Genomic DNA, 22,074 nt, shown 5'->3' with positions numbered 1-22,074 from the left:
TAGATGTATGTTTTATGACTTTAACATTTTCTTTTCTCTAGCTTACTTCATTATAAGAATATAGTATATAATAATATGTACCATATATAATATTAATAATATAATAAGGCATCCAGTCAACAGTACACTATTAGTGGTTAAGTCTTTGGGGAGTCAAAAGTTATACGTGGATTTTCGACTGTGTGGTGGGTTGGCACTTCAAATCCTCCTGATGTTCAAGGGTCAATTGCACTCACAGAGTTCTTCTATTAGAAGCATCCCCAGCATTGTCGTCTAAAGGCTGTCTCAATCTCAAGAGTCTATGCTCTCTTCTCACTAACAGGGCTCAGCTGGAAGGCTCAGGGGACGTTGGTTTCCAAATAGAGCCAGTTATGGCCCTCCAAAGCTGTGGTCTGCATATGCACCATGGCCACAGCATGTTCCAGGACTTAAGTCCACCAAGACTTCTCTGCCTGCCCAAAACACTGAGTCCCTTTCATGCAAGTGTTGAAGCAACAAGGTCAGGGATAATTGCTATATGAGTTGGAAAGATGGACAAATTTACTCCTTTAAGGCCTCTTCTAATTAAGTTATAAATGCTGGTTACTTCCTAGGGTTGACCCTCCAGGCAACTATTTAATTCAGCTTAATAGGAGTTAGTTGCTAGGCCTTGACAATAGAGAGGGAGCAGAGCAACAGAGAGGGAAGAAGAACAGGAAAAGAGCTGGTTTTTCTCCTACTTAAGAGTGAAGTGGGAGTGGCAGGGGGAAGGACTTGAGAGTATGGGTTTAGGAAAGTAATGAAAGGAAGTCCCAAGGTCATAGTGATGTAACAGGCCAGATTGAGTAAAAGAAATGCTCCTCTCTCTCAAAGCCTCTTCCCCTTTTCCTTTTCTAAACCCACAGGTTCCCAAAGTGCCCCAAAGCTATCCTGGTAAAGGTGAAGGGAGAAGCGGGACACAGGGTACCTACTGCTTGTAGCAGAACGCCGACGGTGGCCTACCCAACAACCGTTCTCTCCTTTGAAGTTTCTATCAGAAATCATGGCTGGTCTAAGCTAATCATGGCAGAGCTATTCCCCTTTGCCAGTGACTGACATGTGATCCAGTTCTCACAGACAAGATGTAAGGGGACAGTTGCTGGGAGTTTTTAGGAAAATTTCCCTCCCTAAAAAAGGAAGGCACACTTGGAAAAACTCCTTTCGCTACTGATCTCCTGCTTCCTATTTTGTATCCTGACACATGAAAACATAGCACTGAGAGAGGTGGCAACTTTGTGCTGGCCACAAGGGAAGGTATCACCAACACAGATAGAAGGGCTCAAGATTCAAAGGAGCCAAGCTGTTGACCAGACAAACAACAGAGGCCCTTATGGTACATTAGTGGGTCTTTTCCCTTACTTGCAAATGAAATGCACTTGGATACACGGGTATTTATACTCATAGGTTCATTCTACCTTAGTTGCTTATTGTCAGGAACAACTTAACACTTTGCTTAGGGTACTGAATTTAAAGAAAGGAAAATAATTATAAGGAATCTATGTATAGAAATAAAAGCATCAGCAAGAGGGAGAAATAAATTCTTTGCAAATGTGCATTATAAGAAACTGTAGGCCATGACACCCTTTGGGAAGAGGGAGCTGGGGACATGGGAAAAGAGGGGCAGGGAATGAAGGAACCATTATTTTTCACTTGATATTTTTCTGTAAGGCTTGGATTTTCTTGNAAAAAAAAAATTAAAAAAAAAAAAAAAAAAAAGAAGCAAATGTTATTTCTGACATGTCTAGAGAACTGTTCATTTCTCATCCCCAGGAAGGAAATCAGAGGACCTAATATTCAGCAATCTAGTCTCCCTTTCTTGACATTCCTTCTAGTAATGATCATGCCTGACTAAAGGGCCCAAAGATGGATTCTCTCTCAAGACAGCAGCACATGTAGGTTAAGTGTCAGCAAGAATGACAGCTCAGAGTAGTACACACACAGCACTTAGCCCATAGATCCCACATATTAGTATGACTTGTGTTCACACTTTTGCTAAAGAAATCCCAAGACTTCTAGTATTTAGTTTCAGATTTATAATGTGCTCCTGAGTATTGTAACTGGTTACTACGGTAAGTAAACAAGGACACTAGGAAGACAGGTAGTGTATACAAAAAAACAATTTCTCACGTGGCAGATTTTAAAAATACAATACACTCTCAAGTCAAAGTATACACAGCTGTTGATTTCGACCTAGATATTTCAGCTTAAGTGTCTTATTCAATTGCTTCATTTCAAAGATGAAAAAACTGAGGCTGATGCTGACTAACTCAAAGTCACAAAGAGGCAGCTAGTGGTAGAGTCAAGATCAGAGGTGTTAAGACTGAAAACAGGAAGAGTGTTGGTATAGGGGCTCTAAGGCTAGGCACAGTTTCCCCAGGACACTGTCCAGAAAAACAGAAAACAGCCAGGGATTACCTGAGTTCTGTGGTTCTCTGCATTCAGCCCCTCATACAGAGATTTGTTGAAAGATATTTCACCAAGGATCTGCAGTTCAGTTACATCTCTTAGTAACTATAAGATGGAAGGAAGATAAAACATATTTTACATATGGACTTACAATTTTTGGACAGCATCTTTTCCTTTACACGTGTTTCTTCTCCTGTATTCCTTTGTCTAGTTGGTGGTCTTGGCAACCACAAAGTCACCCAAGCAAGAAACCTGCAATCATTCCCCAACTTCTTTTCTTTTACACTTTACCTCATGTCACAACACTGCTCACCGAGCCCAAATCAGTTCTTGACAATTATTTTTGTTCTTTCTCTGACCTGTCCCTTTTCTCCAACCTTCATTGTTACTTCTTCCGTTCAGATCTCATCACTCTCACCTGGATTACTGTGAGGTGTTACAGTCTATCCTAGTTGTATCCACTTTAGAACAAATGATGAGGGAAGGCCTCTCTAAGGTAATATCTGAGCTAAATATAAGAAACTATGCACATAAAGATATAGAGGAAGAGCACGGTCATGCAGAAGGGACAGCAAGTACAAAGATCCTGTGGCCAGAACAATATTGGAGAAAGGACAGAATAACTGGAGTATAATAAGTGGATGGGGAGTGGCCCTGACTTCAGCTCAAGTCATGATCTCATGATTTGTGAGTTTGAGCCCCCGTCGGGTTCTCCTGTCAGCACGGGGCCTGCCTCAGATCCTCTATCCCCCTGTCTCTTTACCCTTCCCTCGCTTGCTCTCTCTCTCTCTCTCTCTCTCTCTCAAAATTAATATTTATAAAGGGGGGGGGCACCCGGGTGGCTCAGTTGGTTGTGCATCCAACTATTTCCTCTTGGATCACCTTCTTAGAATTTGTAAATTCAGGCCCCACATCAGGCTCTATACTGACTGACAATGTGGAGCCAGAGTCGGATTCTCTCTTCCTCTCTCTTTGTCTCTCCTCTGCTAGCTCTCTCTTGCTCTCAAAATAAATGAATAAACTTTTTTTAAAAAGTGGGAAAGAGGTGAGTACTAGGAGATAAAGTTGAAGCAGCAAAGACTAGATCACGTAGTGCCTTGCAGGTCATTGAAAAACTGTGTTTTAGTCTAGAAGTACTCATTTTTTAATTAATTAATTTTTTAAGTATTTTATTTTATTATTTTTTAATGGGTTTTTTTCCCTAATTTATGTTTGAGAGAGAGACAGCAAATGGGAGAGCGGCAGAGAGAGAGAGAGTGGGAGACACAGAATCTGAAGCAGGCTCTAGGCTCTGAGCTGTCAGCACAGAGCCCAACAACGGGGCTCAAACTCATGGACCACGAAATCATGACCTGAGCCGAAGTCAGACGCTCAACCGAATGAGACACCCAGGAGCCCCTTAATTTACTTTTTAAAAAATATTTTAGACAGCATGCACACAAGTGGGGGAGAAGGGCTGAGGGAGGGAAAGAATCTTAAGCAGGCTCTATGCTCTGTGCACAGCTCAGTATGGGGCTCAATCCCACAATCCTGGGATTATGACCTGAGCTGAAATCAAGAGTCAGTGGCTCAACTTACTGAGCCACCCAGGCACCACTAGGCTAGGTGTATTCAAATGCCTTTTTTTTTTTTTTGAGAGGTGTAGCACAATGTTTATTTTTAATATGGTTGTTAAGTGAAGGAAGATTTGTAGAGGGCATGGCAAGAGCACAGACAAGAGAAAAAAGACAGGTTACTGTAATCGCTGGGGCAAAAGATGGTGGCCAGAACTACAATAGTAGCAGTGGAGAGGAAAGAGGTGAATAGATTTAGAACACATTTTGGAGGTGGAATGACAGAGTGTGCTGCTCTAATAGATATGGGGATGCAGGAAAGGAAGGAGTCACAAGTATTTCCTAAGATAAATAACTAGAGTAAGTTACCCTAAGTTACCCTGTTACCCCAAGTGATTGAGTAAAAGAACAGACTGGGGCAAAAAGTAGATCGGGACACCTGTTTTGGACATGTTACATCTGAGATGCTATTAATTTTTCTCCGAAAGATAGCAGATGCACGTGAGAAACAAGCCAAGCAAATCTGGAGCATTTCCCCATCTCAAGTACCTGCTCAAAATGACTCAAAGAGAGCTCAGCAGCCACCGTTACATTTTCCTTATTTGAAGTGATGACACAGCTCACTGAATGCCATTTTTCCACACGCTGAAAAGGAAACCCTGGTTATAATTAGCACAATGCCGTTCTGAGTGCAAAAGACGAAAGCTTTAACACCTAGCACGCAGAGGACCCTAAGATGCCAGAATAGCAGGTGTATAAAGCTTCAGCGTTCCCTTGGCTCAAGCAAAGCCAGACGTGGCTAAGGTGACCCAGAGAAGAGGCTAGACAGCGCCTTGAGGCCGCCCCGCGTACGCTTTCAGGCGTAAACGACGGGGAAAGGAGCATCGGCCCTCTCAGGTCACCCGCTTCGAGCCCTGCTTCCCTCCCTCCGCTCTCGGGAAGGCCACGCTCACCTGAACGGGATCGCTCCTGCAAGTTTTCTCCTGAGCCTGGCTGCACACAGTGTGGTCCTGAAACGAGAGCCATTGCAGAGCGTCCTTGAGGAAGCCAAACTGTCAGTTAGCCGCCGCCTCCCAGCTCCCCGGAGACCCATCGTGATGCGCATGAGCACGGCCGGGCGCTAGGACCCAGCAGGCTGGCTAGCGAGCGCTTCGGCCTTCGGGAAATCTCGCGGTGTTTGCATTTGAACCTCTGGGCGGGTGCCGACGATGGCGGCGTCGCTCCCGCGACCCGGGAATCGCCTCTTCCNCCGCCGAAAGACCGGAAGCGTTTATTCAGCAGCAGCAGTAGCAGCGACGCCAGCGGCGGCGGCCCCTCGCGGTCTGTCGCTTCCGACGATCCCGATGACCCAGACTTCCTCGGCATTCCGGTGGGTCGACGGCGGAGGCGCCCTGGCGGTCGAGTCTCCGAGGACCGGCCGAGTCTGATCGTGACTCCGAGACGCCTCAGGCTGCGAGCTCGGCCTCCTCAGAACTGCAGCACCCCCTGCGGCCCGCTGGAACCACCACCCTTCTCTAACTGCAACCCGGGCCGCCTGAGCCCGAACTTCAGTGCGTGCAGCCAGCCCGGGGACGGCAGCGAGCTGGGCACCAGTGCCTCCCTGTTCAGCAGTTTGGCCTCTCCCGGCCCCGGCCTCCCAGCGCCAGGAGACAGTGTCCTCGGTACCGGCGCCCCCACCTCTCTGGATGCAGCCTCTGAAGTTCGGAGCCGCTTCCACCTCTCAGAAGCCTCCCTGGACCCAGCATCCCTCCAGCGCCTCCAGGAGGCAGCAACGGGAAGAGGCAAGTTCACCAGGTTGGCCCAACAAGCCCATGCCAACCTCAGGTCAGCTCTCTTTAGTGTTACGGACTCTGGAACCCCTGAGGATTCTGAGAGCGGGGCAGTTTGGAGGAATATGAGGGAGTCTTGCTGTGAAAGGGAACAGGAGGGGAAGAGGCTGGAGAGGCCAGGTTTTTCAAGCATGGGTAAGAAGAGAGCCACACACCAGGACTCTTGTCAACATATTGGGTCTACAGGGGCTGTCCAGATAGACTGTGAGGTGGTGGATGGCTGCAAGGGCTGTCTCCTACCTGGGGAAGTCAACAGGCCTGAGAGAACTGGGCGAAAAAGGAAGCTTCAGGAAACAGTAGAAAGCTCCCTTCTCCACTACCACCAGTTTAAGAAGGGCCAAAAGATGGAAAGAGACTCATTCATCACCCAGGACCTGGCTCATTTACAGAATGCCTCTTGGACCAAAACCAGGGCTTCCTTCGGTTTCCACAAGAAGAAGATGGTGACTGCTGTGTCAGACGTATGCAGTAGCTACACCCTTGCCAGTTCTCTCTCTGAGTCCCTCTTATCTGAATATCCAAACCCTCCTGTTATGAACAGAACAAACAGTGCTGCATCCTCTTGGCACTGCTCTTCCATGTATTTGCTAACCCCCTTTAAGTCTTTACATGTCACAGACAAAAAGGTATCGGACGCTGAAAAGGTTTATGGGGAATGCAATCAGGAGGGTCCTGTCCCCTTTAGCCATTGCCTTTCCACAGAAAAATTGGAATGCTGTCAAAAGATTGGGGAAGGGGTGTTTGGTGAAGTGTTTCAAACCATTGTTAATCACACACCTGTTGCCCTAAAAATCATTGCTATCGAAGGACCAGATTTAGTCAACGGAGCCTATCAGAAAACTTTTGAGGAAATTCTGCCGGAGATCATCATCTCCAAAGAGTTGAGCCTCTTGTCTGATGAGGTGCACAACCGTACAGAAGGCTTTATTGGTTTGAACTCCGTGCACTGTGTTCAAGGATCTTACCCTCCCTTGCTCCTCAGAGCCTGGGACCATTATCACTCAACTAAAGGGTCTGCAAATGACCGGCCTGACTTTTTTGAGGAAGACCAGCTCTTCATTGTGCTGGAGTTTGAATTTGGGGGGACTGACTTAGAACAAATGAGAACAAAGTTGTCCTCCATGGCTACTGCAAAGAGCATTCTACACCAGATTACAGCATCTCTCGCAGTGGCCGAGGCATCACTGCACTTTGAGCACCGAGACTTACACTGGGGGAACGTGCTCTTAAAGAAAACCAGCCTCAAAGAGCTCCACTACACCCTCAACGGGAACACGAGCACTATCCCCACCCGGGGACTACAAGTCAATATCATTGACTACACCCTGTCACGGCTGGAACGGGATGGGATTGTGGTGTTCTGTGACATTTCCATGGATGAGGACCTATTTTCAGGTAAAGGTGACTACCAGTTTGAGATCTACAGGCTAATGAGGAAGGAGAACAACAACTGCTGGGGTGAATATCACCCTTACAATAATGTGCTCTGGCTCCATTACCTCACAGACAAGATTCTGAAACAGATGACCTTCAAGACTAAATGTAACACCCCTGCCATGAAACAAATGAAGAGAAAGATGCAGCATTTCTATAGGACAATGCTGAACTTCAGGTCTGCCACTGACCTGCTCTGCCAACACAGTCTATTTAAGTGAGCCAGAGCTACCTTACTGGCCCAAACTGAGAGGGTACTGGTATTAAAGCCCTTGATGCCATTTTCAGTCTTCATCCTTAGACCAGGGTGGACTTCCCATTCTAAATGTTTCTAATCAGCTTTTCAAATAAGAATTTGGTTTCCAAGTGGAAACTAGAATGTTTTTGAAATTAACAAGTATTCCTTAAAAATAAATTATATACGGGAACAAGTGATTATAAGGCCTCTTTCTGTCAGCAGAGTCCATTCTGTAAATGCTTTTTCATATATTCATTTTTGAGCCTTGGCATTTCATGTACCCTGAGCAAAAAAACCCCCAAAAAACCAGGAAAGTCAAAGACCTCAACTTTCATACTGCTCGGAGCCTGTGGCTGCAGGTAGCGTAAGGGAACCACACTACAGGTGAAGAGTCAGCCTAGATTAAAGAGGCTGTAGCAAAGCAGAGACAGACAGACGGGACAGAGGAAAGGAAGATGGTAAATTTATAGGGAGAAGTGCAATAAATAGCTCCTGTTTTTCAAGCTCATTTGCCAATCACAAAGAGAAGCAGAATTTATCAGTTTTCAGAGGGAAAATAAATGTCTCCATGTGTATTAAAGTTTGAATTTTTGCTTATTTTTCATCAAGGGAAGGAAAACACGTGTTGTTTTAAGAGCTGAATGGTTGATATTTCTTGTGAACATGACTTTGGCAAGTTACTCCTAATGTGTTCCCCGGGTAACTAAACATGTTTTTACTCCTTTTCTAGAACTCTAATTATATACCTTTGAGAAGCCATAGTCAGTCTGGAAAGAGGTGTGATCGTGATAAAGAAATGCCTCTAAGTACCTGAATTTTTGTCAGGTTTCTCACTCTTATAATCTGGAGATTTTGTAATTCGATTGGAACACAGATTTGCAGCTGGAATTCGGCTCCAAAGAGGTTTTCCCCATGTATCTGCAAAATACAGTCAGACAGTGGGAAATCAAACTGGTGCTTTCCCACCTGTAACTTTGCAATTATAAGCACTTACATTGAAGAAGAATTCTTTGTAGACAGAAGGCCCCTGGCTTGTGTTGACGTATATCACTGACGGTCTGCAATTGAGAGGATATTTGTTAGGCCTCAAGGCCCCCCTTCTTTCAAATGAGCCTGAATGCTACCAGATGTATACAGTAGGACAGAGGGCACCACATCCTTAAGACGAATCAAAGCTGAATATCAAACCATAAGGTGGTGGTAGGGCAGTTGGGATCCAGTAGGATATTTGAATTCTGTATATTTGGGCTGGCTCTGGCTCTAATTATCATTCCTCAGAGTGGCCTTACTTTCCTCCTTCCTTATTGCCCAGTGCCACAGCTCCTCCCTTCCCTCCTTAGCATTCCATCAGTAACCTTTGGTAGCAAGACCAGTAGGCACTGCTCCTCCTTCGGTTATAGCCATGGGGTTTTTTCTAGGACCCAACTGTCAGTGCCCTAGAGATCAGTGGGAGCCTGGGCTTTACGCAGCCTCCTGTCAGTGAAGGCCGATCCCCACATCTGCCCCAAGCACCAGCTCTATCCACAAGAGAGAGTGCTTGAAGCTGTACTGCAGGCGTTGGCCCCTTGGAAGCACTTACTTGGGAAGAACTGCAGTGAAGGCATGCTTGAACTGTAGGCTCTGGGTCTTTCTGACCAAAGACGGTTTTTCATTGAGACTAGGAAATAAGAGTGTCAGTTCACAGCACACTTGCTTTGTACACAGCTGTTTACATACCTTGGCTTCCCCGGGTTGGTGAGGGTCAGATAAGAAAAGACTCTTGAAGATAAGTAATTAGAGTGCAGACTTGCTAAAGACCATACTTGGAGAAACACTGATTTTGAAAGTTTCCTAACCTTGACAATATAGACATTTTGGTCCAGAAATTTTTTTGAGAGGCTAACCTGTATGATGTTTAGCAGCAACCCTGGCCTCTCCCCACTAGGTACCAGTAGCACCCCCCCCCCAAGTTGTGGCAACGAAAAATGTTCAGGCACTGGACCTGAGGGGCAGAATCATCCCTGTTTGAGAACCCTTCCCCAACACCATACCCTACCCCCAAATGTAGAAGTTTTGCAGATGACAGAACTTGTCCAAAGTTAAATGAACCAGAATTAGAACTTGCGTCCAAGGCTCATTTACCAGACTGTACCATAGTTTTGCTTTGTGTGTCAATAAAAGGTTTCCAATATATCTGATAATAAGAAAAAGCCAGGTCACTGCAGCAGCAAAAGTTCTTTGTGGGTTCACTGAGGCTCTTCCTGAGCAGTGAGGGAGCCATAGCTCTTACAACATGTGCATGGGAAGGAGACTCCTTCCAGGGCCACAGCCTCCTGTGGCACAGGCAGTACTTACTTGGTGGCTGTCACCATGATACTGGCTGTCCTGTTTGGAAAGGCATTCTCCTCTAGCTGCCAAACTACTGAAAAGATTGCCTATTTAAAAAAAAAAAAAAAAAAAAAAAGCACATGGTCCCTCTCTCTACTACTCACAATTCACATTGCTTCCTTCTAACTAAACAGACCTGGGAAAGCATTCATCTTCCTCACATTTTTGTGGCCCAGAATGCTTCCACACCTGTTATTCCACGTAGGCCTCACAATGTCAATACAGAGCAAGCTGGGCAGACCGCATTTTCCCTTTGTACAGTTAAAGAAACCACTTCAGAGTGTGCCCACAGCACAAAGACCATCAGTGGCAGACCAGGGACCCCCTTCACAACTAAAAGTATTGGGTCTGCTGCTCTGCCCTTACTACTCCCAACCTCACTCTGCTGTAATGGGGGTGAGCTAACAGTTTGTGCTATAACCCCCACCCCACTACTCCCTACTTGGAGAGCAAACTTGGCAGCTCTAAGCTCTGCCGTGGATTGACTACAGTACAGGGTGGAGACCACAACGCAGAGATTCAGATGAGACTGAAATGTGGGAGACACCAAAAAGTCCAAGTTAGTTAGAAGCGTCGGCTGACCAAAACATACTCACAGATGACCTGCTGAGTATAGGGTGACCAATCTTGCAGTTCATGACCAGCACAGAAGCAGTTGACTTAGGGTCATCACACCAAATGTCTGGAGAAGGAGGCTGTTAACACAGAAAAACAAACAAAAAACAACCATTCTTAAAGAGCAAGAAAGGAAGCAGTTGCCTCATACCAAATTAACAAATAGTCACTGATTTTCTACATGTCAGACATCTGCCAGGAGCTGGGGACACAAATCAGATTGGGGGGGGGGGGCGCCTGGGTGGCTCAGTCATTTAAGTGTCCGACTTTGGCTCAGGTCATGATCTCACGGTTCGTGGGTTTGAGGCCCACGTCGGGCTCTGTGCTGACAGCTAGCTCAGAGCCTAGAGCCTGCTTCACATTCTGTATCTCCCTCTCTCTCTGACCCCTGTTCATGCTGCCTCTCTCTCTCTTTCAGAAATTAAAAAAAAAAAAATTAAAAAATCAGATTTGGTCTCTGTCTTCCTCACAAGCCGGGCAGAAGAGATCAGTAGTAGATAGTTGAGGAATTTAAATACAAGGCCTAAGGAGTGGTTCTGTAAAGGTACAAGGAAAACCATATAGAAAGAGGTGAAATCCAACTAGGAGGAAGGAATCTGTGAAGTCTTCATTGGTAAGAAGGCATTTGAACTGGGCCTTGGACCCATGCAAACTTAATATCCTGCGATGGGCTGGAAGGCCAGCATGAACCCAGCACCACCTCTCAGCCTTCGATCTTCATCTGGAACACTGAATACAGAAGGCGATTTCATTAACAATTTTCTTAATTCTCCCACGGAGAGTGCACTCCACTCTAGAAGCTTCTGAGATAATTTCATTATTTTCATGGAATGGAGGCTGTCCTAGCTCAAAAAGCCTAAGACCCCAGGGACAAACTTGTAGTGTGACAAAGGCAGGTTTCCTGATCCCTTACAGTGAGGAAAACTGCACCAGGGTATGTCTCACCAAACAAAAGCAAAGACAGTTAAAGGATCCTGGGAAAGGGTACAGTTCTGGTGAAATATAAGTGAAGCCGAGTTTTGACAGGCTACACTAAGTAAAGAGGACTAGACCCAGGGACCCCTCCCTTGGAAACTATTAGGGTGGTTTTGTACAGTTGTGTCCAGAATCCTTTATCAGAAGCTCTCCTCCTCAGATGAAAGCTGAGACTGCTTCTCTTCAAAGTGACATATTCTCCAGTGTCAAGAGTGAAATGATTTGATAATTATAGACAGAACTGCAGGCAGCAAAGTTTGTGATTGCCTATGATTTTAGAGGACACTTGTCCATATGACTTCACAGCTGCAGGATGCCCTTGGGAGCATTATTGTCTCCTAGTATCTTGCCGCTGGCTTTGAGTCTGTGATCCCAGGGTGACGAATGGCAGGGCAGACTTACTTTCCCAGGCCAGGCTAACAGAGAGAACATCTCCCTCTCAGAGCCCTGGTTAAGAGAGGCTGCAGGCAAGGAGTGACTAGAACAGCACCATGGTGGCTCTTTAGGCGGAGAACAGCACGACTATGCGCCCAGCTCAGCACACGGTTGGACAGGAGGGGATTCGCCTAGGTTATTGGATGGACCATGAGGAGACTGGAGGCAGGGAGGCCCGTTCGGAGGTTGCCATGAAAAAGCAGGTGTACAGGGAGGGAAAGCTATGAGTGGCATGTTTCCAAAACCGCCATCGCAGTTACCTTTTGTATCCTCTTAAATTGTAAGTTTCTGGGGTAATTCAAAGCGATTCTTGTCATGTAGGAATCTTCCCCGGAGTTAGTTAGGTTGATGTTCATAGTCAGCTCCTTGGTGAGACCCACCACCAATTCCTGCCTGCACAGCAGTAAGTAGGCAGATAGATACATGTTACCAATTTATTTGGTCTGTAAAAACCTCAATGCAATACAATAGCACAATCTTAACTAACTTCTATAATTGCCTAAAGGATACATTTAGCCTAGATTTTCTTCCCCCTCAACATAAGCAAACACCTGCACTGCCACAGCCAGCCCAGTTGCTATGTGAGATGGTGAGAATGCCCACCATTATTTGGTGCCTACTGTATGGCAGGGACTGTGCTCAATGCTTCACATCCTCAATTAATCCTCATAATAACTGTATAAAATAATATGGTTACTCTCCATTTCATAGAAAAGGAAACAGGCCAACAGAGTCTGATTTACCTGAGGTCTAGCAGTCTCAAAAGGGCGTTGGGAAAATTATATTTAAATCCTCCTTCTACAGCCAATTCACTGCAACCCTAGGCAAGGTAGTTCATTACACAAATTCATCCATTGCACATATACTTCTGGAGTTCTTTCTCTGTGCCTGAGACTCTGCTCACTACTGAGGACTAGGGGCCCCTGGGTGCTCAGTTGGTTAAGTGTCCGGTTTAAAACAATCTATTCAGACTTGAGAAGAATTGGGATTTGTGAGAGCTTCCTTAAGTCCACTGAGGTGCTGTGAGGCCCCAGAGTGTAGAACCACTATCTATTACCAAGATCTACAGGAAAACATGTTAACAATACAAAGAAAATTTCCTAGCCATCTGAAATGTTCAACAACAGAATATGAAGCTCTGGGAAGTAATGTGACCTGTGTTTTGTTGTTGTTGTTGTATTATTTTTGCTTTATCATAACTGAGAAGAGGATAGATTGATTGGCAGGGGAGAGGTAGAGATAGCTAGAGCCTGCTGTGGAAATCCATTTAAGAGATGGCAAATGCCTGGGGCCACCCCGGTGGCTCAGCTGGGTAAGCATCCAACCTCAGCGTTAGTCATGATCTCACAGTTCGTGGGTTCAAGCGCTGTGTCAGGCTCTGTGCTGACAGCTCGGAGCCTGGAGCCTGTCTCAGGTTCTGTGTCTCCCTCTCTCTCTGCCCCTCTACTGCTCATACTCTGTCCCTCAAAAATAAATGAATGTTTAAAAATTAAAAAAAATAAATAAAGAGGGGCACCTGGGTGGCTCAGTCGGTTAAGCGTCCAATTTCAGCTCACATCACGATCTCACAGTCCATGAGTTCAAGCCCCGCATTGGGCTCTGTGTGACAGCTCAGAGCCTGGAGCCTGCTTTGGATTCTTATGTCTCCCTCTCTTTCTGCCCCTCCCCCACCCCACTCTGTCTCTCCTTCAAAGATAAATAAACATTTAAAAAATTATTTTAAAAAGAGATAGCAAATGCCTGATGTAAGACAGTAGTAATGAGGATAGAGAGAAGGGATAGAAGCCAGATATGGTAAGGCCACACTTGCCATCAGAGCAGCAGAAAGGAGTCAAGGAAGAGCCCTGACTTTTCACCTTGGATGACCAAGTGGTGCTATTCATGAGGGAGAGGATACTGGAGAAGACCAGAGGGTGGCAGGTGACCAGATGAGTTCAGGCAGGGATATAATGACAGGTGTCTATGGCATAACAAGGTAGAGATGTTGAAACATCAGGTGACTATACTGTTCTAGAGCCCATGAGAGAGATCTGAGAGCCACTGTTATATTTCACAGGGGTTCTAAACCTGAGGACCAGGGACCATTTCAGAGGGCCCCAAATGCAAACACTTATGTTCTATGCACATGTAATCTTCTAGGGGGAAGCATCTGTAGCTTTTCTTAGATTCTTTAGGAGATCCATGTCCATAAAAAGGTTGAAACATTTGGATGCTAAGGATCTAAGAAACACTGGATGCTAACCATCAAAAAGTATGATTCAAAAAGGCCAATCATACTTTTTGAAAAAAGAAGAGACTGCTTACTATTTACGCTAGGGGGTGATGTAGCGCCAGCTGTGTGTGCTATATATATGACTATAGATCACAAGGAGTTGGCTGGAAGGGAAGTTCTTGGCTGTAATCAATTCGTGTTAGAAACAGCTGCATCTGTTTATTAGGCTGGATTCCAAGCATTCAAAAGTCTTGAATTGGATCCTTAGCAATTGGGATAGGCAGCACTAAGCCATCCACAGTTCCTACAAATGTCTATGAAAAGGCTTACCAGGACTCAGGCAATAGTGTTCTTCCGCATAGATGCCAATTCCGGCCAATGGGCCATCAGTGCCGTGTTATGCATACGGCATTACTAGCCAGAAAGGGCACTTTAAGACCCTCACATGTCCAAAGCCAAACTCCTTATCTCTTTCTCTCCACGCTGCTTTCCAAAATCATTCTTCTAAAGGCTTCCCCAATACAGTTCTTGGCATCGCCACTATTCTGGAGTTCGATGTGATCCAATGAAACTCGTGCAGTAATGGAAATAGTCTATATCTGGGCTCTTCAATATCACTAGCCACATGTGGGTGTTGGGCACTCGAAATGTGCCTAGTTCAACTGAGGAACTACAGTTTTACTTTTACTTAATTTTACTTAATTTGAATAGTTAAATGTGACTAGTGGCTACTGCATTGGACAGCACAGATCTAGATGTTCAGTGTGAAACCATGGAAGCTGCATTAGCCCCTTCTCTCTCTTACTCCCCTGATCCAATCTGTCATCACATCCTGTGGGCTCTAACCTCAAAATATAGCCACCTCTACCTGCTACCACTATGGCCCAAGTCACTTCTCGCCTGAGTTGTTATAATAGATCCTTACCATCTCCCTGCTCACATTGTTGTTCCTTCAGTCTACCACTCAGCAGCAGCAATGAGGCTGTTAAAATGCAAGGTCCTGTCATTCGTCTAGCTTCCAGTTCACAGGAAACCTCATTCAGGGCCTCAGGAGCCCCGTATAACCTTTCTCCCTGCCCCCACATTACCTCTTCCCTATTCTACTGAAAGCATACAGGTGTCCTGGCCATTCCGCTCACCTCCAGGTGTGTTCCCACCCCCAGGGCATTTGCAGGTGCTCTCCCTGCAGACACCCACACAGTTCATTCCTCGGTCTCCTGTGTGTACCAAAATGTCACCTCAGGGAGCCCTTTCCTGACCACTCCAGACTTCAATCCACCCCCACTCGGCACTTTCTCCCACCTTCCCTGCCTTTTCTTCATAGTACATCTCATCAACATAAAATTTACCTCCTATCTTCTCCTAAAACACCAGGAGGGCAAGGCTTTTTTGTCTGTGCTGTTTGCTGACGTATCTCCAGCAGGTAGAGTGCCTCGCACAGAGGAGATGCTCCATAAATATTGAAGAAATTAGTTAAGTAATTGGGTTAAGAGGTGCGCCAAGGAAGAGGCTACCTCTAGCTGGGTTAGTCCTAGAAGCGAGAAACACCGGCTTATAAAAAGAGCATTGTCCAGAGTGTCAAGGGACCTGGGTTTAAGTCCACTGAATGACCTCTGTGATCCCACACAGTCCCTCAACTACTGCATCTGTTCTGTAATCTAGAAGACAGAAATACAAATCTCCTGCCTCCCTCATAGTGTGGCTGAGGACCCAACGAGATAATAAATGCAAAGCCCTTTGTGGGCCACGAGGAAATGTCAGATTGTGATGAGGGGTTTGCCAGGTACACTTTCAGGAGGAAGTTCATTGCAGACACTGTGACAACTGGATTAAACTCACTGAGAGGTGGTGATGGCCATCTGTAACTCGGCAACACACAACAGTTTATTCCTGCAGTTCTTCTCATAGGGTAGCTGTAAACAGAGAGAGTCAGGGGTCACACCAGGGACACCACCACCCCAGGGAGCTTTGCCTCACGATCTTCTCCTGAGGACACACCTCTCCTTCCTTAGACTCTGAGAGGTGCAGGTAGAAGGACATGAAGCCCAACAGACTGGCGTTGTACCCATGTGGCCAAGAGAGCTAGCTGTGACTGTGACATTCCTTGACCAGTCAGGGGTAGGGAGTGTGCTTGGTCTCACAACAAGGGTACACCGTGACTTGGGCCTCTGGCCAAGGTAAAAAATGGGGGGACCTTCATGGAATGGTGGGGGTAACTGTCACATTTATATCATGGGAATTAAGCAGCAGGCTTGCTCACAACTCACTAATTTGAACACTTTAGGGAGGAAACCCTAAGAGAAAAAAAGCTTCCTTTGTCCTTTTAAGTAGAGGCAGGAACAGTAGAGGCAGGAATGGGGATACCGAACCCAAATATTGTGAGGTCCAGTCCTGTGAGGTTCATGTCCCCATGACTAGTCTTCTCTGTAGGATAAATATTCCCCCTTGTAATCTTGCCTATACTAAAACAAAATGATTTAGAAAGTTACATAGGGTGCAAAAGGCCCAGTCAAGGTTAAACATCCCTAGTTAAGTTAAAAAATCAAATTTCCTAAAGGACTTGGATCTATTTTTTTATTATGAAGGAAACATAGGCAGCTCCTTAGCTGGAGAATCTCTGTAGTTGTCTCCCCAGCAGCTGGTGACCACCTCAGCAACTTTCTGCAAGGAATGTTACCATGGCCTGGAGCTGGAACAGGAGCCCAAAGCTGAAAAGGAAACTTACTTCCAAGGGAAGGGAGATGCAGTTTGAAGAAGTCAGATCTTGGAGCTCTATCTGGCTAGCTTAACATTGAGTCAGGCTTTTTGAGTTTTGCTTTTAATATAGCCAAGTAGCCTGCTTTTACAGCCAGCCCCAGTGAGAGAGAGGATTAAACCATCTAAGCTCCCAGCTAGAACTCATTCTTTAGAAACATCTATGTGCCTAACCTAACACCAAATAATTTCTCCTCAACCATTTTATTAGTGGAATATATTTTTTTAGATCTCTTTGTTAAGGGCACCTGGATGGCTCAGTCAGTTAAGCATCCGACTTCGGCTCCAGTCATGATCTTGCAGTTCGTGAGTTCGAGCCCTCCTTGGGGCTCTGCGCTGACAACTCAGAGCCTAGAGCCCTAGAGCCTGCTTCAGATTCTGTGTCTCCTTTCTCTCTGTCTCTCCCTCTCTCTCTCTCAAAAATAAACATTTAGAAAGTTTAAAGATACTTATTAATTACAAAGGGAAACAGTACCAGAAAAGGGACAGATCAACATGATGTATCTCCTATGTTATGCACTTAGGACACAACTTCACTTCTGTGATACTCCTGTCAAAAATGCATAACCTGAATCTAATCATGAGGAACCATATTCTACAAAATAATTGGCCTGTACCATTCAAAAATGGTAAGGTCATTAAAGGCAAAGACAGACTGAGCAACCATTGGAGATCAAAGAGGACTAAAGACAAGTAATTAAAAAAATGTAATGAATGATCTTCGGCCACAGAAAAAAATTGTTCTCTTTCACCATGTAGGACACTAATAAGACAACCGGTAATATCTGAATACAGTTTATGCATTACATAATAGCATTTTATCATTGTTAATTTCCTGATTTGGATCCTCATACTGTAGTTTTGTAAGAGAATGTCCTTGTTTTTTAGGAAATATATACTGAAATATTGGGGGGTAAAGAACCATCTTTTCTATAACTCTGTACCTTACTCTCAAATGGTTGCAAAATATAAATGTGTGATACATACATATATATATGGATGTGTGATATGTTTATATACATATATGTATGTATATATGTATACATATATATGTATATGTGTGTATATATATATACATAAAATAAGAAGGGAGAGAATGATAAAGCAAATATGATAAAATATCAAAAGAGTAAACTTTTGGAGAATCTGGATAAAGGATGAATGGGAATTCTTTGGACTATTCTTCCATTTTTTTAGCAAATGAAATATTTCAAAATAAAAAGGTTCTAAAAACAATGTGTAGAATTAATGATAATCTAGTTATTCATGAAATTTTGTTGCATTAGTTTTCCTAATCTCTTCTGAATCATCTATTCTGTCAATACCAAGTTTTTTTAAATTCTCTACAAAATAAGTATACTATTATAAATTTAAAATTCAATTCCTGTTTAAAAGAATTAAGATGACAATCTTTGCTCATAGGGAGGCTGATTCTCCTTCCTGGGCAGAAGAGCAATGGAAACAGTCACTCTGATTACATTACTCTCTTATTTCTATTCACTTTTTGTGACTGATTCATTGGATATTCGCCAAAATGTGAGCCAAAGATTTATATAATTTAATTCATATAGAGAATTGTTGTAAAAATATTAGACAGTCATGAGTGTCCTATGGATACCTGGAAATAGATTTATGCTACCTGAAGATTTTCTATGTCAATGCTTTTGGTGGGGTTTCCTTTTTGGAGTTCCACTCATTCCAGCTAACTGTAATTATTATTTTAAATGCTCTTGTTGTCCCTTTGATCTTCCTGATTTTTCTATATACCATAAGACCTTCTAAATGAAGACTGACAGAATACCATGGGGGCCAGTTACTATGGAGAATACTATGGAGAATACTCCAATACTATGGAGAACGAAGTTACTCTATATATCAAAGAATCAAGAAATTTGAGGGGTGCCTGGGTGGCTTGGTCAGTGAGGCATCCAACCCCTGGTTTCGGCTCAGGTCATGATCTCATGGTTTGTGTGATGTAGCCCCAGGGTAAGGCCCGCATTGTTAGCCCAGACCCTGCTTGGGATTCTCTCTTTCCCTTTCTCTCTGCCTCTCCACTGCCCATACTTTCTCTCTCTCTCAAAATAAATAAACTTTTTTTTTTAATGACTGTTTATTTTGCCCTCTGATTTCCCTTAGTTATGTGAGAAGTTTCTTGTGATAGGCATTCACCAAGTTTCTGGGCAGGCCAGACATTCAGCCTGAAGGCCGAGGTCAGGGCCTAGGTAGGCAGATGCACTAAGGAGCAGCCTGTCTGCACAACAGAGCAGGTTGGCACAGTCTGGGCCCCACATAGGACCCGCATCACACTATCATCAGAGACCCTTGCCTAGTCGGACAACAGATTCCTATGCATCACAGCAAGTTTTCTGTGAACATAAAGAAACTAACCTTGCTTGTGGTTTAGAGACTTGTGTTACCCACCAGTAAGGCCCTGGGCAAATTAACACCATCTCAGGAACTCAGTTTCCCCCATGTAAACAGCAAGGGGCCCAAATACTGTCTGAGGGCACTCCTAACTTTAACATTCTTTGAAGTTAGAGGAACAGGGGGGTTGGCTTTTGGGAGGATGTCTCCCAGGACAGTCTCGCCTAGCTGAGTCACCTGGAAGATGGTGAAGGGTTCAGTGTAGAGGTCCAAAACAGGGCGAGGATGGTCCTTCCGGCTCTCTGAGGTCTGGAGTTGGTAGCTGACCTTGACACTGATGCTGGAGAAGCAGTCCTCCTCACAGAGCTACCAGAGTCATCGAGTAATACAGGATTGGAGCGGCATGGGGTGGGGGGTGAGGGGGGCAGGGAGGAATGACAAGGAGAATATTTTTAATTTTGATGTAGTCATAATAAGAAATAAACAATGAAAGTGGTGAGTCAGAAGTCGTAAGCCTCTTCCACATAAGCCATGCTGAAGCGAACCTTCCTTCAACCAAGCTGCCTAGAGCTTTGGAAAAATCTCACTTGATCTGCTCCGCCCTCAGGCCTGAAAACTCATGGTTCCCATCCCAAACATAAAGGGATTTTGGCCACCAAGAGTTAAAAACAAACCTGAGGTTTTTTTGGAGGGCAAATGGAAGCCACAGAAAGGAAGGATCGTGGTCACATCTATGTTTATAAAGATCTTTCTCAAAGCAACCTGGAGGACTTGTTAGAAAGGTAAAAGCTGAGGATGAGGAGATTGCTCAGGGTGTCTTTGGCCGTAAGTGAGACTTTCAGCCACAGTAGGAGCTTTGAACATCAGAGAGTAGGTGAGCATGATTCCTGGGTAGAAAATGTAGCTTTTATTTAAGGAAGGTATAGACTTGCTACAAACTTTCTTAATCTAATTAACACTCTGAACAGATACACGAACAGATGTGTAGTAAGAAGTATAACTTAGGAGTTTATTGGAATAAATGACCCTTATAGGTCCTTCAAAGGCTCTGAGTCCTGATAAATTCATGACTTTTATGTCTCCAGTCACCCCTGCCAGGAGTATACCTTTGTAAATGATACCTTTTGTTGTTATTTCTACTTTCTCTCATTCAATTTTCCTGATGTTTATTCATATAAGGGCACTCAGCCCCACTGCTACTACCAGGTGAGTGAGATGACATGAAGCAGGGAGAATCCTTGTTATTTCTGATTTGTTACCAAGAAAAATGGCAGCCATTAGAGCATTTCCCTTTGTGTCCAGTTTCTAGAAAGCTCAGAGATATGGTTAGTGTTCCATTTCAGCAGATTTCTTTCCTTCGGAGTTCCAGTACAATTAACTCCATCTTCCATGCCATTATATGGTTCTTGACCTATTAGGATTCTTTTATTGCCTGGTTTGTTTTGGGTATATATCCTTCATTGCAAGCACCTCAAATTTTTTTCTTAACAAAACACAGACCCCTCTTGACTCTCTTCTAAACTCCTCCACTTACCTTTCCCTCTGTGGGAATGAGCAGGAAGGGCTCACAAAGATGTGACACACTGCTGTCCCACTCCCTAAGGTGGCTCTGACAGATTCTCTTGTCTGAACACTGCAGCCTTTTCCTCTGCTTCATCACATCCACATCCAATGTGAAGTTCAGAACTGTGTCTTTGAGGCCTGGGAATGAAGATCAGACCTTCCTGATAAGGCTGGGATGGGTAAGCCCTGGACAGAGGGCCCCTAGCCTGCAGTTCCTCAGCCCTTCCTGAGTGGTGTCCCCACCTAGTCCCTTGTGTTGGGTTCCCGAGTTTCTTCCTTTCAAAAGTACTTTTCTCGTGGTCTTCATGGCTCCAGTCCCTCAGTGCCCCACCCCCAAACCCAAAGCAGCACATTCCCAGGGCTATGATTGAAGAAGACAATGATGAGGAAGAAGAACTCAGAGGCTGAAGAGAGAAACCACAGAGTAAAATCTGAGGATAGCAGAGCTAGAAACACCTGACAGATTACCTGGGCCAACTCCCTTACTGTACAGAATAGAAATCAGGACCCAGAGAATGAAAGACACTTGCCCAGTGTCACACAGCCACTCAGAAGCTGCTATTCAAGCACTGTGGCCTGAATCTTTCATCCTAAACAACTGGAACTGATAGGCCCATCATTTTCTACCCCCACATTTGATAATGCTCCCCTTCTGCAGGAAAGCCACTACTACCTGGGAGAGTGCTTTCTGACCTACAAGAGGTAAAGAGACATCTCAGGTATTGTTCTGGAAAGATTAAACTTTGGGGACTGTTGCTGAGGGATTATTCTGGAGGGCAGCTCTTGGGTTGGCAAAAAGTACCTGGGCCATGAAAAACATGTCCATCCTCTGCCTTCTGGAAAGGCACTCAACCAACGCCAGGTATGGGGATGGAAAAAGAGGCCAGGCTTCTAGCAGGTTATCTAATCCAACCTGCCTAGGAAGATACAGCAAGCAGGGAAGGAGAGAAGATGTAAATCAGAGAGGAAGAGGAAAGGCACTTCTCAGGAGCTCCACACACATGGGCACAGGAGAGGAAAATGGAGACATGGATGCTTTTTTTCTGAGTTTTCTTTCAGAAACTTAATCCTTCGACCTTGAGGAAGGGATCCAAAGCCCCTCTGCCCAACAAGGGTCAGATAAATCCCTTCATAGTATGGATTTAATATCAGACTGCCCTTTTCTGGGACAGTTCCCATTAGGCAGAACCTAATGTCAAAGATAGTAACCTCTAATAGAGGGATTTCAAGCACCAAGACTTCATACTCCTTGCACACACACACCCTCAGTCCTCCTTCCCGGTCCCCTACTGAAGCCAACAAGGAATAAAC

The 22,074-nt window shown here is 44.8% G+C and overlaps 2 protein-coding genes across 4 annotated transcripts in view; one reads left to right on the top strand and one right to left on the bottom strand.

Moving 5' to 3' along the window:
- ITGAE (integrin subunit alpha E) overlaps nucleotides 1-22,074 on the bottom strand; it is a 75,630-nt gene that overhangs the window by 3,758 nt on the left and 49,798 nt on the right. Inside the window, exons 18-29 of one of the 3 annotated variants that reach the window (XM_077749676.1) lie at nucleotides 20,735-20,901; nucleotides 19,438-19,566; nucleotides 15,922-15,995; nucleotides 12,131-12,263; nucleotides 10,442-10,540; nucleotides 9,813-9,892; nucleotides 9,058-9,135; nucleotides 8,473-8,536; nucleotides 8,289-8,396; nucleotides 4,931-4,987; nucleotides 4,527-4,622; nucleotides 2,434-2,529 (exon numbers count right to left, since the gene is read on the bottom strand). In XM_077749676.1, the coding sequence (XP_077605802.1) occupies nucleotides 2,434-2,529; nucleotides 4,527-4,622; nucleotides 4,931-4,987; nucleotides 8,289-8,396; nucleotides 8,473-8,536; nucleotides 9,058-9,135; nucleotides 9,813-9,892; nucleotides 10,442-10,540; nucleotides 12,131-12,263; nucleotides 15,922-15,995; nucleotides 19,438-19,566; nucleotides 20,735-20,901 (1,181 nt within the window). The remainder of the gene's footprint in view (nucleotides 1-2,433; nucleotides 2,530-4,526; nucleotides 4,623-4,930; nucleotides 4,988-8,288; nucleotides 8,397-8,472; nucleotides 8,537-9,057; nucleotides 9,136-9,812; nucleotides 9,893-10,441; nucleotides 10,541-12,130; nucleotides 12,264-15,921; nucleotides 15,996-19,437; nucleotides 19,567-20,734; nucleotides 20,902-22,074) is intronic. The other 2 variants (XM_077749677.1, XM_077749678.1) reach the window with 2 other exon arrangements.
- HASPIN (histone H3 associated protein kinase) lies at nucleotides 5,182-7,675 on the top strand (the record flags this gene model as incomplete). The annotated part of the gene is made up of 1 exon (XM_077749637.1): nucleotides 5,182-7,675. A coding segment is annotated over one exon (2,280 nt), but the record flags the coding sequence as incomplete, so codon positions are not given.

This window comes from Crocuta crocuta, unplaced genomic scaffold, assembly GCF_008692635.1.
Source record: "Crocuta crocuta isolate KB4526 unplaced genomic scaffold, BGI_CrCroc_1.0 scaffold149, whole genome shotgun sequence".
In the NCBI taxonomy this organism is placed as follows: Eukaryota; Metazoa; Chordata; class Mammalia; order Carnivora; family Hyaenidae; genus Crocuta; species Crocuta crocuta.
Note: the sequence above shows the minus strand (reverse complement) of the source record. Positions and strands in the feature narration are given on the sequence as shown.